The sequence below is a fragment of the Taudactylus pleione genome, unplaced genomic scaffold (genome assembly GCF_031769625.1).
Source record: "Taudactylus pleione unplaced genomic scaffold, aTauple2 ptg000609l, whole genome shotgun sequence".
NCBI lineage: Eukaryota > Metazoa > Chordata > Amphibia > Anura > Myobatrachidae > Taudactylus > Taudactylus pleione.
In genome coordinates this window covers 443,543-460,077 of record NW_028285011.1, presented here as the reverse complement: position 1 = coordinate 460,077, position 16,535 = coordinate 443,543, and the positions used below count along the sequence as shown (strand labels likewise).

Below are 16,535 nucleotides of genomic sequence, written 5' to 3'. Positions count from 1 at the left end.
TCTCTCTGTCTCAGAGCCAATCAGTGTGCAGCCCTGGCCCTGCAGCAGCAGCCACTCACAGACACACAGAGTAACGTTTACACAGCAGAGTGATTTCTCTGCTGGTGCTGTAAGAGGTTAGTTTTCGTTGTGTTATAAGTATATTTAATAATGTTTTTACACTTCACTTTCTTGCTGCTTTAAGTGCCCACAGCAGCGTGGCAGTGCCAGTATTTCTCATTCTCCTCCTCGTCCTCAGTCACCTCTGCCTGCCTTGCCTGTTTTGTTTTTTTTACCTTTGTGTCCAAGCCCCTCCCCTAACCCCACCCCTTTACTATTCATTTGAATAGTTTTCATCATTAAATACTTTTGATGCGATGGTTAGTTACCATCACATCGAAAGATTCAATGGTGGAAGCATTGCCATCATATGATGGTGGGCTTCCGATGTCCATTCCTACTCTATTAGCCTGTTGAGCCACTGGAGCTCATATAGTAAGTCAGCTTAGTAAGTAAGTCAGAGAGTGCAAGGATCACCTGTTTGTGCCCAGTTTCAAACTGGGGACTTCTGTACATTCTCCCTTAGAGGGAGACTGCCATGGTACTCGCGTACTTTTGCGCGGTAGCTCCACTCCCTTCAGAACGCTAGTGCTGAGCCATTACAGCTCAGCTACACAGGTAGCCAAGTGGGGAAGGGCAGAGGGGCAGTAGATCTCTCAGTCCCCCGCTAGATGGGGCAAGAGATCTATACTTACCACTGCCGGCGATTAGGACTGCGGCTAGGCATAGGGTAGCACGGACGCAGCTTCTATAGTAAGCTGTGGCGTGTTCCTCCCTGAGCTACTGCCAGGGTACCTGGGTCCCGGACACACACTCTTTATTAGTGGCAGCGGGTCTCCTGATGCCTCCATGTAGCAGGCTGACAGATGCAGTTCTCTGTCAGCCTGTTCTCAATGCTGTGGGAAAGCTGTGAAAATAAATAAAGTTAAAATAAAAATACAAAGTGTGGGCTGGAGCTCAGCCCTATGTGACCGGCTCTCTCATGCACATTTCTAAAACTGGAGCTTCTGGGGTATAGAGGGAGAGGAGTCACTCACACTTAAACGCTCCTCTCACCCACCCGTCTATACCCTAGTGTCTACATCTCCAGTGTACCCTGGCGGATGAAGGAGAAATATAAATTATAAAAAACATTATTATTAAATATATTTACAGCAACCTACTCTACAGCGCACTTATGTTATTTTCTTCACCTAAAACACCTGAAAATTATGTAAATGACGGAAGGGCCAAAACCTCCTTCTTTCTCTTAAATAATCCTGAATGAATGACTGACTGAAGCATAAGGCTCCTCATCCTCAATCTTTAATGCCCGGTGGATAGCATGAATGAGCTCAGGTACTCCCAGTATATCCAGAGAGCTGTCTTCCCAACCAGAGTGGTCTAGCCAGTCCTGATCAACCACTTCCCCATCTTCTGCAGATGATCTGTACAAATCATTAACTCCTGGGAAATGCACATGTCTGTGGAGGCGGCTGTTTAAGAGTACAAATCCCAGACGAACCCTGGACTGCTACCAAAGATGAACAGACCTTAGAAAGCTTGTCTATCTGTAAAGATAACCCAGAGTCTGAATCTTACCTACTATTTCAGAAGAGCGAGATGGTGGGGCATGCTGTAGACCAAAGGAATTGGAGTGACCCTCTTCCGGGAGCAAGATGCGTCAGGGGAAGGCAGATGCCTGTTGCCGATGCTGGTATAACGCCCGCTCCTATCTAGCCCATAAGGGGATTCAGGCACCAAAGACAGGTAGAGAAAAACTAGAAATGAACTAAAACCTAAGCCCTATAACTTCGTGCCACTCCTGCAGGCACTACAAAAAGAACTGAGGAGCTAGGGGAAGAGGAGGGTATATAACAGAGGGCGAGTTTCAGCCCATTAACTATTTTAGAGCCTACTCCTCAACCACTCCCTCATATCCCAGCGTCAGTGTTCCCCAGATAAGGACGAAAGTGGAATTCCAGTTTAGAGTGGATTTAGCCTTTAAGATGTACGTACAGATTTAACCATTGCATTCATTTTGTTACTTTTACATAAAGTAATTTAATCCTATTTTATGGTGAACATAATTCCACTCCATATTTCCCTAGCAGTCTTTGTGAATCTCCACCAATTGGACACATTCCATTATCCCAACCACCAAGAAGAGAGTCAAATGTTTGTAACACATTTTATTCAGAGGGGGCATGGTTTGCATATGTAGTGGCACTGGTCAGCTCTATACACACTTCCCGTTAAATGTACTGACTGCTGCAGGAGTCCATTTAATGCATAATGTGGAAGCTTAAATATATAAACAGAACTAGTGTTAGGAAAACACTGGGATATCCCTCACGTCTAATTTACATGTAACACTAAGGAATACTGATCAGTTGCTCCTGAAAACATGTTTTAATAAGCAGCTGCTAGGAGAGGAAAATGAAAATGATTAATACTTCCATATTCTCCATGGTACGGTTATTTGCAACCATTAAGGAATTACATCTGAACACAACACTAAAGAGGAAAATGAAAAAAAAAAAAAAAAACTATTGCACTCACATGAAATAGGCTATACTGCCTCATAATTTGACACTGCACTGTTTCTCATAATAAACATTTACAACACATTTTATAACACACAATATAAGTGCAGTGTAATTAGGAATAGGCACCTACTTTTTTTCAAACACAATTTAAAAAGTTCAATTAAGTCTTTCTTCATATATTTGTATGTCTACGGCTAAACTTTGGACTGCCCAGTTCCATTGTAATGCCAAGATTCCCAGTGCATTAGGAGAACCCACTTCTTTTGCCTCTGTTCCCTTAGTGTCCTGTTAGGTAGTCCTGTGTGGAATCTGAAGCAAATGAATCTGCATCTTCATTATCAGAGTCATCACTGCTGTCATCTGCTGCTGGCTCCCCAGTTAGTGCAATACGTGCATAGTCATCTGTGTCTATGGACTTGCAGAAGTGAATAGCATATTTTAATTTCTCTTCAAGAACCTGCTTGCAAGAATATCTTGGAAGCTTCAGTAGAAAGAAACAGGTATAGGATTCTGGAAGGAAATGATCTGGAGGATTGTATTTATCTAAAACCTGTACAATACAAGGAAAGAAAAAAAATGTCAACATATACAAGAACTGATTTATTTAAAATATACAAGTAATGCCCCCTTTTGCTATGTTAACACAGATTAGAATAACATGGTCGCCTATCTGCCTCCAAGGTTTACCCTCCCTCCCCTGTATAATTTCCTCACTCTTTTTACACTGAGTGCAGGAGGTGAGTTACATACAAACCATATCACCAGATACTCTAGCAGTAAAGTCCTTTTATACATAGATGTTATATGGACAGCAGCAATAAAACATTTGTATTGTAGATCATATATTGGCTGATGCTTGACGTTCAGCTATCACCTTGTTCATAGCACAAGGTACAGCATAGCACAAGGTACAGCAACATATTTGTTTATTACACTGGCTGCCTACATCTGCAATGTACAGTAAAACTGATCTATTTGTCTATTTGTGCATTAATTTGAAGTTGAAGTCAGATACCACAATCCTTCAGCCCACTTTCGCCCTTTCATACGGTCTATGGACATTACTTTAGAAGCATTTCCTCGTGAAACATTAACAAATTGAGCAGCTCTGGCCACGGAAGCCCCTGATAAATGTGCCCCAACAACCACAACTGTGTCAAAGTCACCTCTTGCAGCCATAATTATAGGCATTCGGGGTTGTGCACTGCTATACACTGCCCTGCCTGAGCAGAGATATTATTTGCTTAATTAATGCTGGTTTCCATAATTGACTCCATTTGTGTCCCATAGCCTACCATTGATTAGTACTAACCTATATACAATAAAATACAGACAGTAGTCGTCTAACAGGTCACTTTTTAAGATAGAGATATAAAGTAGTAAGCATGTATCTGCGGTCAGGCACAAAGAGCAGTAGTACAATAGGAGATTCCAGAAGATTTGAAATGTCAGAACTACCTGAATTACAAAGTCTCTGCCTCTGAAATCCGCTATCGTTCTGGGAAGTCTGGTCCTGCCCCACACAAAGCGAAGGAATAAGGAACGTTCGGTGTTGGAAAAGGACTCCATCACTTCCCAAAACCACTGAATGAGGGAAGCTGTGGGCTCAATCCCTTTATATGTGGCTACAGATTTTAGAAGGTGAAGAGGAATATCTGGGCTGCCACAGACCTGAAAAACACAATACATTAGTTTATTAAATAAAATTCCCTTTTATTACTATAGACCAGGGGTGGGGAATCTTTTTTCTGCCGAGGGCCATTTTGATATATAGAACATTATTTGCGGGCCTGCTGCAGGCCACGCCTCCTCAATATGATGTCACATGGGGATTGGGCCACAATCGCTGGTGATTACAGCAATGCCCGGAGCATTGGGGGTAGATGGGGATCTAGTATAAGTGTTGTTGGGGGAGGGATAAAATAATGTATCATGAGGCTGGAGGGGGGGGGGTAAAATAAAAAAATATAAACTGGTCACAGGGTAAGAGAAGGACGAGGGGGCGCAAACAAAAATTTTTCTTTTTGCAGGGGGGTGGTTTATAAAACAGGGATTGTTTTGTTTTTACTATTAGGAAGGGGTAATGTTACTAGGGATTTATGATCACCGTGGGGTCTATTGCCAACGGGGGGGATTTTTTATAATGTGGGCCTACGGACAGCGGCGGATGGGGTGCAAACCCCCCCCCCCCTAGATATATATTTTTTTATTAAATATTGAAATAGATTAAAATAATTATTACAAATAATTTTTATTCTTTATTAAATAATAAAAAACTGACAATTTCGGTTTTGTGGGAAATAAATCATTAGTTAAGTGGTTAAAGAACACATTAAAATTGAAGGAATGAGAAAATGGTTAATACCATAGTTTCAAGTTCATAACCAGTAAAGAGAGAGAGAAGGGGCACAGGAACAACTCGGGCCATCCCTTCACGTACTGCAGCAACCTGCTCATCAAACTCATGCAACCTGAGAAGAGAAAGAAAAAAATCACAAGGTTGCAAGATCCGCTTCATTTATTTCATTCATTTTATGTGAATATCACATTTTAGAAATAGGATATGGGTAAAATCAAAACAAAGTACATTGTAAAATTGTGAAAACACAACTAATAAGTAGTATATATTTAATCAGTTTGGATATGGGATCGCGATGGTTACAATGCAGACGGTCAGAATATAGACAGCGGCATCCTGACTGTCAAAACCTTGACCGATTTTGGTAAATTTTCTAAACCCAATCCTAACCCACCCCCTCCCTGCAGCCAAATCCTTATCATTCCCTCCAGCAGCCTAATCTTAACCCTAACCCACCCCCTCCCTGCAGCCAAATCCTTATCATTCCCTCCCGCAGCCTAACCCTAACACTATCGGAATTTGTTGGGATGCCGCTGTCGGTATTGTAATCCTGACTACATCCCATTTAATCTTAAATGGACATGCCTGAATCTTGATCGGAATTAAACTACATATTACATATATAGCTAAATCTGTACAGTAGTATGGTTTCTCAAGTTTTTGTTTCTTAAATCTAAAATGATGACGTCGAGGCAATAAAAGTGAGCCGGCACCCGTTTTTTACTTGGAGGATTTACCATCTTTCCAGCAATCATCCTAGAAGCAAGTTTTTCACCTAGAGGATTCCACAAAAGTGGTGGAAATATGCTTACATGTTTTTTATTTATGTGAGTACATTTTAATTGATTAAAATTATGAAGTTTTAAAAGCAATATTGCACTATTGGCTTGCGATTTGTTTTGAGGAGTACAATGGATTAGAACCATGGCTGGAATATCCTAGAAGCAAGGGTGTACCAGGAGGACCCATGAGTGTGGTGGATATATGCCTTTATATTTTACCTTTGTGAGTGCATTTAATCTATCAATTACAATACATGGAGAAGCAATATTACACTATTGTTTGCTATTCTCTGTGTTCACTTTTCAAGATCTCATAATATGAACAAAAGCTTTTAACAAAACAAGTAGGATCATTTGGGTCCATATAAAGAGAAAAGCGTAAAACTTTCATCTTCACTCTGAAGAGTAAGACCTCATTATTTTTACCTGTTACTGGGTGACTGGTATAGGAATCACCTCTGTATATAGAACTCACTATAAGCGCCATTGTGGACACGTTTTCTATTGTTTGGATACTTGTTTAAGGGGTTCATTTGGTGAAGGCTCCAGGTTGTTTCACAGGCTGCTATAGTGGTTTGCGCAGGATATATAGATCCTATTTCTTGATTTGTGAACCAGCCGTCATAGTGGGACACAGTGTGGGGTCTCCTTGACATCACATTAACTAGGCCCAAACTTGTCAGCCAAGGGCCAGAAGTCCTTAGAAAGTGGGGACCCCAAAAATAAAATGTGGTCCCTCCTCCAAAGGAACAACCAGTCCTGGGCTGAAGAGCCCAGAATTACACACAAACACACACCTTGTGGAAATGGGTGCGGGGTAATATTGTAAAAATAGAAGTAATATTGTACTTTACATGCAGACTACAGGCACCAGCAAACCTGCCTCGGCATGATGGCACATGCCTGGACATTAAGGGCTCACTGGCACCTGTAATCCGCATTGAAAGGAAAGAAAATATTAACGTAAATACAGGACAACCAATAATTTACAAAAAAAATAGATCTCAGACTGCACATTCTGGACATTATATATATATATATATATATATATATATATATATATATATATATATATATATATATAATTGGAGGTGCTACTTGTGGAGACCATTGATATATACACAAAGAAGAAATACAGGTGCACAACTCCAAATTAACTGATTATATATAAATAAATACATTTTGCAGTAAATACAATAGAGGTATTTGGCATATTCTTGGCCAAGCTTATGGGCCTGCCCACCATATCCGGGTAACCTCTTGTCGGGCAGGTCCCTAACATACTAAGGCTCAAATCCAGAGTGCAGGACACCCCCAAACTAGCCCAGCCAATCCACCCCAAAGCACCGCTCTAATAAGAAAAGTGAAGTGTTAAGAGCAGCCGCTGGCCGCATATAAAGCATAAAAATAAAAAAGTGAAATACATATAAAGGAAACAGACAGTGAAGTATTAAAATGTGTTAAAGGAAAATGTGTTATACTGCGGTGCCCTGAAGCAGATCAGCAAAGCAATCTAGGGGGACCCACACCCCAAAAATGAACCAAAGCTGCACTACACAGTCTAAATATTAGCAGGACTTACCTATTATTGTGCCTCTGACTGGTGTGCATATTACATTGCATATTACATTTATTTTTATGCTTTATATGCGGCCAGCGGCTGCTCTTAACACTTCACTTTTCTTATTAGAGCGGTGCTTTGGGGTGGATTGGCTGGGCTAGTTTGGGGGTGTCCTGCGCTCTGGATTTGAGCCTTAGTATGTTAGGGACCTGCACGACAAGAGGTTACCCGGATATGGTGGGCAGGCCCATAAGCTTGGCCAAGATTATGCCAAATACCTCTATTGTATTTACTGCAAAATGTATTTATTTATATATAATCAGTTAATTTGGAGTTGTGCACCTGTATTTCTTCTTCTTTGTGTAACAACCAATAATTTTGTAATTTATTTAAAAAAAAAAAAAACAACCAACCACCACCTGGTGGGTGACAGCCTGTTTAAACACTTTTGTAATGGCAGCTTCCCACCAAGACTGCCAGCGTCTTCTTTCAGCTTCAATCTTCAGGAGCTCTTCTTTGCAAACGAGCTCCCTGCTGCTGCCTCATGCTGGCCACTATCAGCCAGCCCCTGCGGGTGATGCGATGATGCGTCAAGCCATAATTGGCTTGCCATGGTCATCTTGAGCTTGCAGCCAAATTCAAAAATGGCGCTGCGAGCGTGCCAATCACTCGTGTCACTTTCTTAAAATGGGCTGCGCTGACTTTGTACAAGTGGGGCTGCAAAGGTGGCCGGACTCTGCAGTAATGGCTAAAGGGGACTGGATCCTCCAGGATCCAGGCCTTCCTGCCATGCCCGCGGCAAGCTTGTTTAAATAAAAGATGATGATAGGTTGGTCCTTCAGTCAGAGAGTGAATACCATCAACTCTTTATGTGGTTGATATGCTGCTCATTCTGACTCATACGCCTCCCTGGGCAACACGTAACAGGTGGTGACCAATTTGGTCTCTTCTTGGGTCTCCGCAGTAGCTGGAATAAACCCCTCATTTTCTGTCTGATGGATGCATGCCCTGCAGCTCTCCCCACAGGCCTCCCTCTCCAATTGGTGTCCAGATATAAATACTTAAAGATTTACCAACGCTGTGTCAGATTAGGTTAAGCGAAACATTCATCTGAAATTGGCATGGCTAAATCCAGAATGCAGGTTTGGCATAAAAACAAAGTAAACCTGGCTAAGATGATTGTTCAACCCAAGCTCTCACTAAGTACTTCATAAAGGATGTAGTTCAAATCCCAGCTGACAGGATGCCGGCGCCGGAATCCCGACACCAGTCAGAATCCCGGCGGTAGCATCCTGACTGCCGGTTTCCCAACGGTAAGTATTGGGGTTAGGGGGAGAGTTAGGTTTAGGCTGTGGGGAGGGAGGGTTAGATTTAGGGGTAGGGTTAGGATACTTACATGCAGGCGTCAGTATCCTAACCCTCGGATATGCCAGCGTCGGGATTCTGACGGCCGGGATCCTGATCACGGGCATCCCGTACCCAACCCCTTCATAAGTCTGTTAGCAGTTTCCTTTCTGATCTGGGTGGATCAACGTGGTAGTGTTAAATTGGCCACAGTAGGCTGACCCTGCTGATTATACTGAAGTTGATGGGCACGGGAGCTCAACCACCACCGATTGATTACTCATATTTCAACTATAATTGTCAGGAGATTTCCCGTTACCCGCATTTACTATAGACTGTATAATGTTGTATTTCCTGCAATTTCCTCTCACCATTGCAGTGATTTTTATTGCATGATAGTCTGGGTATATCTATGTTGCAGAGTAGTTTTGTATAAAATTGTAAAAATCATTTTAAAAAGTAATCAATTTAAAAATAAAGGATTATAATTAGGTTTGGGAAACACTGATACACACAGTAATTAAATTAAATTTAAAGCCTGTGGTAGAAGAGTTTGTTACACCATTTTCTTAGAAAATATCTACTTTAAAGAGCATTTGATTTGTATTGGCACAATAGCGTGACACAAAGCCTGGTGTTATACTCTGCTCATAGAGAGTGTAATATCAACTTTAAAACACAAATAATAATTTCTGTAAAACATCTCCTTGCCCTGCATTGCAATGGCGGACAGTGGCCATATATAATAACTACATCAGAGGATTTCCTGCTTTTCACATCAAGCACAGCCTGGGAAGTAATCTTATGATGAAAGCCTGTTATTGTCACGAGGTTTTGCACTTACTCTGGCAGACAGTTCTGTAGTAAAGTATTTTAAGCTCTAAGTGGTGGCCCTGTAATACAAGACCCTTTACTGAATGATCGACTCCAAGGAACTTCTTAAGCAAAGCAATCTGCTGCCTTTTACACTCCAGCAGATGCTTTGCTGCAGCTTTAGGACTCACTCACTCACCCACTCTCTGCATGTTGGAGGGACTGTACATCAGCAAATCTCTGACGCCTCAGAGTAATATTCCCAGCCTGAATCCTATTCCTCCAAGGGGTGTTGACATTCCTATAATGTACCTCATATGTCCCCTTCCCTACTGTCTGAGGGCTACAGGACAGTTTGTTTGAACCTTGATCCTTACATCTCTAAGGATGTATAGATGAAAGTTGCTTTACCAATGGCAATCACCTCGAGCAGGAAGGGATCCAAGCTGGCACAATTTACGGTTTCAGACTAGCAAATGTCATCTTCAGTTTTAATTGCAGCCAAGAAGAAACAATGGGCTGTACCAGCAATATTAAAAGATCAATAAAGAAGAGGTCTTACTCTGTCACTATACGAAATTTAATTTTTACAAATGTGAAACCATAGTACCATAATCACCAGTATACAATAGACATCTACTGTACAATAGGCTTTTTTTTTACATACATAATACTTTATTACACAAGTGATGTGATACAAACCTGTAGCCGATTGCAAGTCTCACATACTCTGCTCGATTGTCAAGTGTAATGTGAGTGTGCTTAGAGCTCAGCTGGATGTCCTGACCGCTTGCACTGGGCACAGTAAAAGGAAGAATCATTGCTTCAAACTCCTCTGAGGTGGCCTCATTATCGCGTATATACATAAGCCCAGGAATAAAGTCTTTATCCACCTTAAAATATTAAAGATGAGACATTTTGTTTTAATAATATTATACAATTCCACCAATTCAATACTACAATAAGGCACCACATTGTGCTATAATAAAGTTACTATATGACATGAAATGAACATATCTGATGAGGCAATGACAAATATTTAGGGGAATTCAATTAGGCTAGATCATTTTTCAGGGGCAAAAAAAAAAACTGAACTTTTCCCCATGTTTAAGCTTTGGGTAATTCAATTAAAGCTTGTTTTTTGCACCTGAAACATCTGTTTTCGGGTGAATACACATAGAAACCACGATAAGTACACAAACGTGTGTCTTTTCGCTTGCGGCTTCACGAAAGCAGGCTAATTATTGGAGATTCTTTTCTGGAGCCTGCTGAAATCCCGCAAAACGAAATCCCCAATAAGTGCTGCACGTGGCCGCGCTTCGCGGGTAATTGGATAGCCCCGGGAGATCAATTAGCACACGGTAAATTACCACGGCTAATTGGATAGCCCCTTTAGGATTTAAAAAATAAGGGAAAGAAGGGAAACGAGGAAGAATTTCTTATTGGGCCGAGTATATTGCTGCAGTCTCGGCTGCATCTTTATGCTAATACTACTACGTAGTCCTCCTTAATGTACATCCGTACGTCTGAATGTGCAAGGACTGAGACTCCTACTGTCACCATCCGCAGATGCTGAAATACCACTCGGTACCTATGGCAGGCGCAGCATCTCTGTCTGAACGGTTCAACGCCTTTGCACGCAGCAGCTTTCAGCGACATTCCTATGAGAAGCAACATCTCGTACTCTGCGTACAAAATCGGAATTAATGCGCAGAAGATTAAAAATTCGGAAAACAGCGTGCGAATCAGACCCATAGTGTTAAGGGGCCTATCCATTAGCAGATCTTTCTCTACGATGAAAGACAAAAGATTTATCCCTTGAAAATCCCTGGGGCTGCGGTGACATATATGTCATGTACATGACAGATTTTTGCAAACAACGAACGATATTGCATGACATCATTCAGGGAGTGGATTTATTTTTATGTTTCTATTAATTTTCATAAAAAATATCGTTCGCCATTTATCGCTTATAAACTGACAGATAACTCTAATATCTGTCAGCGATAATTGACCAACATGTTGGAGAGACGAAAGACACAATTTGTTGGCCACAGGAGTGCGAATCTGTCATCGTTCAGGGCCTATCCAAGACAGATAAATTGAACGACTGAACAATATATCGTTCATCGTTCAAATTTATCTGCTAATGGATAGGCCCCTTTACCTTTGAGCGGTTAATGATAATCCTGCATCATGTGCTGACTACACATCTGAAGCTCTAATTAATTGAACCTCTCTCTCATGTATTCCCTTATTTCTCGATACAAAGAGAAGCACTGGGGTGATGTGAAAAGGTATGGGGTCCTCTGCTAATAGTCACATATTAGGAGTTTGAACACATGCTTACTTCACTGAGATCAGCAATTGTCAAATTCATTCCTGCCAATTGCTTCCACACTGGCTCAGCCAGATTAAGACTTAGAGGGCTCCCAGTTCGAATTGCAATTCCGAGGAGCACGCCTAGAGAATAAAGACAACTAAAATCACTTAATAGTTTGCGAGTCACTAGTTATTTGCTCACACAGGCTGCTTTTCCATACCACAGCAGTGTAAGCTATTAATCATGTGAAGAAAGTCTGCAAATCACTTGTGTATCTTCCAATACACACAACAGATCGAGATCTAGCATTTGCTCGAAGTATGTGTGGTAAAAAGATATATGGAGTACAGACAGATTATATGCTTTAGAGATATGACAGAACTAAATACATTAAGTAACCGTGACAGTGCTGAAGGTCTATAGTATTTTTATGTTTTACATATACTCGACTAAACTACCACTTTTCACTAGTGTCTGCAATGCAGCAATTCATATATCTGCTGGCAGTAGCACAAGTCCCATTACGGAGTGTGATGTTTAGCATTTATATGTATATTATGTTCTGCAGATCTGGAATGTGTTCAACCATAAGCACAGTCTTTAAACGTTTCACTAGATTCTGTAAATTAGATTACTGCATTACAGCACCATAGACATACACAAAGCAACAAAAGAAACCATTCCCATACACATCCATAATACAGGGTCTCATTTTACAGCAACTAAGTTTCATATCATATGCACAGCTAACAGTGTTATGATAGCAAGAGAACTGACAGCTTTGCAACACAAATTACCCATTATACATGTGTAATTGTACAGTATGTACAGTAAATGGGATTGGATCATTTTCTCTAAAACCTACAATTGTCCATTCAGATACAGAGTTAACAGAGAACTTGTTGCTTTCTAATGCTGGCCATACACGCTACAATTATCGGGGCGATCCGCCTGATATCAGGCGGATCGCCCCGATAATTTTAGCGTGTGTGTGGGCGACTAAGGGTTAAATATTGCTCGGTCGGGCATGCAGGATTATCCAGCATGCCCGTCCGATGCGATATTTACCCGGTAACTGTCGGCCGCATCGGGCAGTGTATGCCCAGCGCGGCCGACACAGACATTTCCTGTGTTCCTTCCAGGAAATGTCTCCTCCCCCGGGGGCGGAGCGCGGATGTCGGGCTATACACTGAGATTTCTCTCACAGTGTATGGTGGCGACATCTGCGGCTGGCAGCCGGCCAGATAAAATGTCTGTCGGTCCGACAGACATTTTATCTGGCTGTGTATGCCCAGCATTAGTGATGCAATGCATTTTCAGCCTAAATATTTAATCTTTCTACAGGCTCCAAAAAAAAAATCACACACAATGTATGCAGTTCCCCAGCTCTCTATGTGGTAATTGGTCTGCTAGTCTGTTCTGTGATCTCAAGAGTCAAATGGAGCTTATTCTTATTACAGCTTGAGTCTCCCATATCCAAAATGCTTGGGGACCAGGGGTAATTTGGATATCGGATTTTTCCATATTTTGGAATATTTGCATTCCATAATGAAATATCTTGGGAATGGGACCCATATCTAAACACAGAATGCATGTACGTGTTATATACACCTTATACACACAGCCTGCAGGTCATTTTATACAATATTTTCAATAATTTTGTTGCTCAAACAAAGTTTGTGTACATACATGAAATTCGTTTCTGTTCCATATACACCTTATACACAAAACCTGAAGTAAAATTTTATACAATATTTTTTAATAATTTTATGCCTTAAACAAAGTTTGTATACATTGAACCATCAATAAGCAAAGGTTTCACTATCTCAGTCATGCCAAATATTCAGTATTTTGGAAAATATGGATATGGGAGACTCAAACAGCATATAGTAAGAATGAGCATGTGCAAGGGCTGGTAACGTAAATGTCAGGTGTCACATGACTATTCAAGCAACCATCACTAAAGTCAACAAGACATAGAAGCGATCAGCAGTAAAATAGCGACTTAGGCCGTATTCAATTTGAGGCGAAAAGTCCAGACTTTTCGCCTCATTCGCCTGTTTTCCAGGCGGAAAAGTATAGCGCGTGCCCGCTATTCCCCGTATTTAATTCCAAAGTAGGCGAAATCGAGAACAGGCAAAACTTTGATTGGCGAAAAGATACAGGAATTTTCGGGAAATAATTGTAGGACCCCCCTAAAGATGTCCTGACCTGGGGGATCACTTTGGGTGCCCCCGTTTTTGCCTGCAAAAGAAAGTCGGGTTTTTAAATAGCCACGACAGGTGTTTTTTTTCCCGACTTTGAAGAAGTGATGCAGAAGAGCACTTTGCTTTTTCTTTTTTTTCGTGTTTAAAAGTGGTCCCATCAAATTTGGGGTACCTGAAAATGGGTACTAGCATATTTTTAAGTCCCTAAACGATTTTTTTTTTAAATTCGGAAAAAAGCACCTGCCGCTAATAGCCTATTCTAGAAAACACCTGCCGCATACTCACAGAACACCTCTTTTTTTAAACATTGTTCCTCTTTTTTTTTTTTAACCCCAAAATTGAAAAAATTTTTGGGGTACCCAGATTATTTTCTATATTTTTTTTGACACAGTTTACTTTTAAATGACATTACCTGGGGTGCAGGCTGGCGAATATTTATCCCCGATTTTTAACATTGACTTTTCACACCGGCGAAAAGTCAATGTAATTAAATACGGGAATAATTGAAATAGGCTAAAATGACATCTTCGGCGATAAATTATGGCCGATTCCGACAATTCGCCTCAAATTGAATACGGGCATTAGTTGGGTACAATAAGCACTTTCTGCCAAATTACATTAAGGCACAAATTGTTAAAAAGATTGTATAAAATAACCTTCAGGCTGTGTGTATAAGGTGTATATGAAACATAAATGAATTTCATGTATGTACACAAACTTTTTTTGATGCACAAAATTATAAAAAATATTGTCTAAAATGACCTGCAGGCTGTGTGTACAAGGTATATATATAACACATAAATGCATTCTGTGTGTATATTTGGGTCCCATTTCCAAGACATTTCATTATAATATGCAATTATTCCAAAATACGGAATATTCCGATATCCAAAATACCCCTGGTCCCAAGCATTTTGGATATGGGAGACTCAACCTGTATATCCCAGATTAAAGTTTTTAATGCACCAATGAAATGGGGGACTGATGTAAGTATATTTCCTCAGCTATCAAGGACAAATCGCTAGTCTGTGTCCATCTAAAATGTACAAATTGGCCATCTAACTCTCAAAGAGCATGTGGGCACCTTTACAAATTATAACTTAAGACCGTAGCCAGGGTTCCTTACGGCCAAGTCCACTATCATCCATCACATCCCCACAATTAAACAAAAATGAAAAAATATAAAACCCTAAAAAAAAAAAAAAAAACAGTACATATATTACAATATAGATCCATAGAGATATAGGTACATACACACACAAATACATGTTAATTTATAGACTTAAATTGTGAGAATATATAAAACACAATATAGTAAAATGATATAAACAGACAGCACTACAGGTTCAGAAAAGGTTACAATATCTATACACACATATACATACAGATGTGTCCTCATACACTATTGCTGCTGTCGCACCAAACAGCCCTTCTCAGTGCGCTATGTCCCATGCGACTTGGCTTGCGCCGAAGGTCTTTTTTAGTTATGCTTCGTATACAGACACAGATTTACAAGTGCCACATACCAAATTAATCAGTGCACTCTTATGAAGAAACACATGAGGCTGAAAAAGACACAAGATATGTTTTTTACGCAAACCAAGTTGCACAGGACATGGCGGCTCACTTGCGCGAGAAGTCTTGTACTGCATGGAGTATTGATGCTAAGGGGTGTATTCACTAAAGTGTGAGTTTTTAGAAGTGGAGATGTTGTCCATAGTAACCAATCTGATTCTAGCTATTATCTTCTAGAAGGTGCTAGTTAAATGTTAAGTAGAATCTGATTGGTTGCTATGGGCAACATCCCCACTTCTAAAAACTCACTTCAGTAAATATACCTTTAAGGGTATGAGGATGCATCTGTATACACACAAACACTTTCTTTAAATCAATACTTTCTCTGTTAAAACGCTTACCTAGAAACCTAAACATGTTCATGTGAAGAGTGGTCTTAGCTGCTGGATTTAACAGGAAGCAGTCTCTATTAGCACCAGACTCATCTCTGCCATTCGGTGTTACAATAAGTAGTGGAGTCAGTCCATTTTGAAGCTCTTCACACATCTCTGCGATGGATTCACTGTATCCTCCTCCACAATCATCCACAGACTCACCTAACATTATAAAATTGTTTATATAGTAGAGGTTTATTAAGACTCGCAGGACTCTGAAAACAATGGACAACTGAGGCTACTCTAATAAAGGCTTTTTTTTTAACATTCATACTCAATATTTAAAATAATATACCAAAATTAAGGATGGTTGTACTTAGAATTTTTTTTGTATTATACACATACATACACACATATATATATATATATATATATATATATATATATATTTATTAAAATCTTCTATTCGAGAGAAGCCCAGAGAGGTGATGCAGCTAACCACTTTAGGGGGCTGGGCCGGACTCTCGTCATTGGGCCCAGCTTTGTCACAGGAAAATGCTGCAAATCACATGTCCGTGGGGAGGTGTTGCAATTTGTGGCACTTTAGCCCCGCCCCCTCCCTATGAACCCACAATTCCCGGTATTATCTCCCCATCCTGCCCTCTTCACTTGGTAGTAGGCGGGATGCGG

At 40.6% G+C, this 16,535-nt stretch overlaps 1 protein-coding gene across 5 annotated transcripts in view; it reads right to left on the bottom strand.

The window, feature by feature from the left end:
* Positions 1-2,178: 2,178 nt before the first annotated feature.
* The window catches only part of HERC2 (HECT and RLD domain containing E3 ubiquitin protein ligase 2), a 268,507-nt gene continuing 254,150 nt past the window's right edge, over positions 2,179-16,535 (bottom strand). For all 5 annotated transcript variants that reach the window (XM_088454087.1, XM_088454088.1, XM_088454089.1 and 2 more), the window contains exons 88-93: positions 15,873-16,067; positions 11,777-11,889; positions 10,129-10,319; positions 4,933-5,038; positions 4,026-4,238; positions 2,179-3,117 (exon numbers count right to left, since the gene is read on the bottom strand). In XM_088454087.1, coding sequence (XP_088310213.1) covers positions 2,845-3,117; positions 4,026-4,238; positions 4,933-5,038; positions 10,129-10,319; positions 11,777-11,889; positions 15,873-16,067 — 1,091 coding nt within the window. In that variant the 3' untranslated portion in view covers positions 2,179-2,844. The remainder of the gene's footprint in view (positions 3,118-4,025; positions 4,239-4,932; positions 5,039-10,128; positions 10,320-11,776; positions 11,890-15,872; positions 16,068-16,535) is intronic.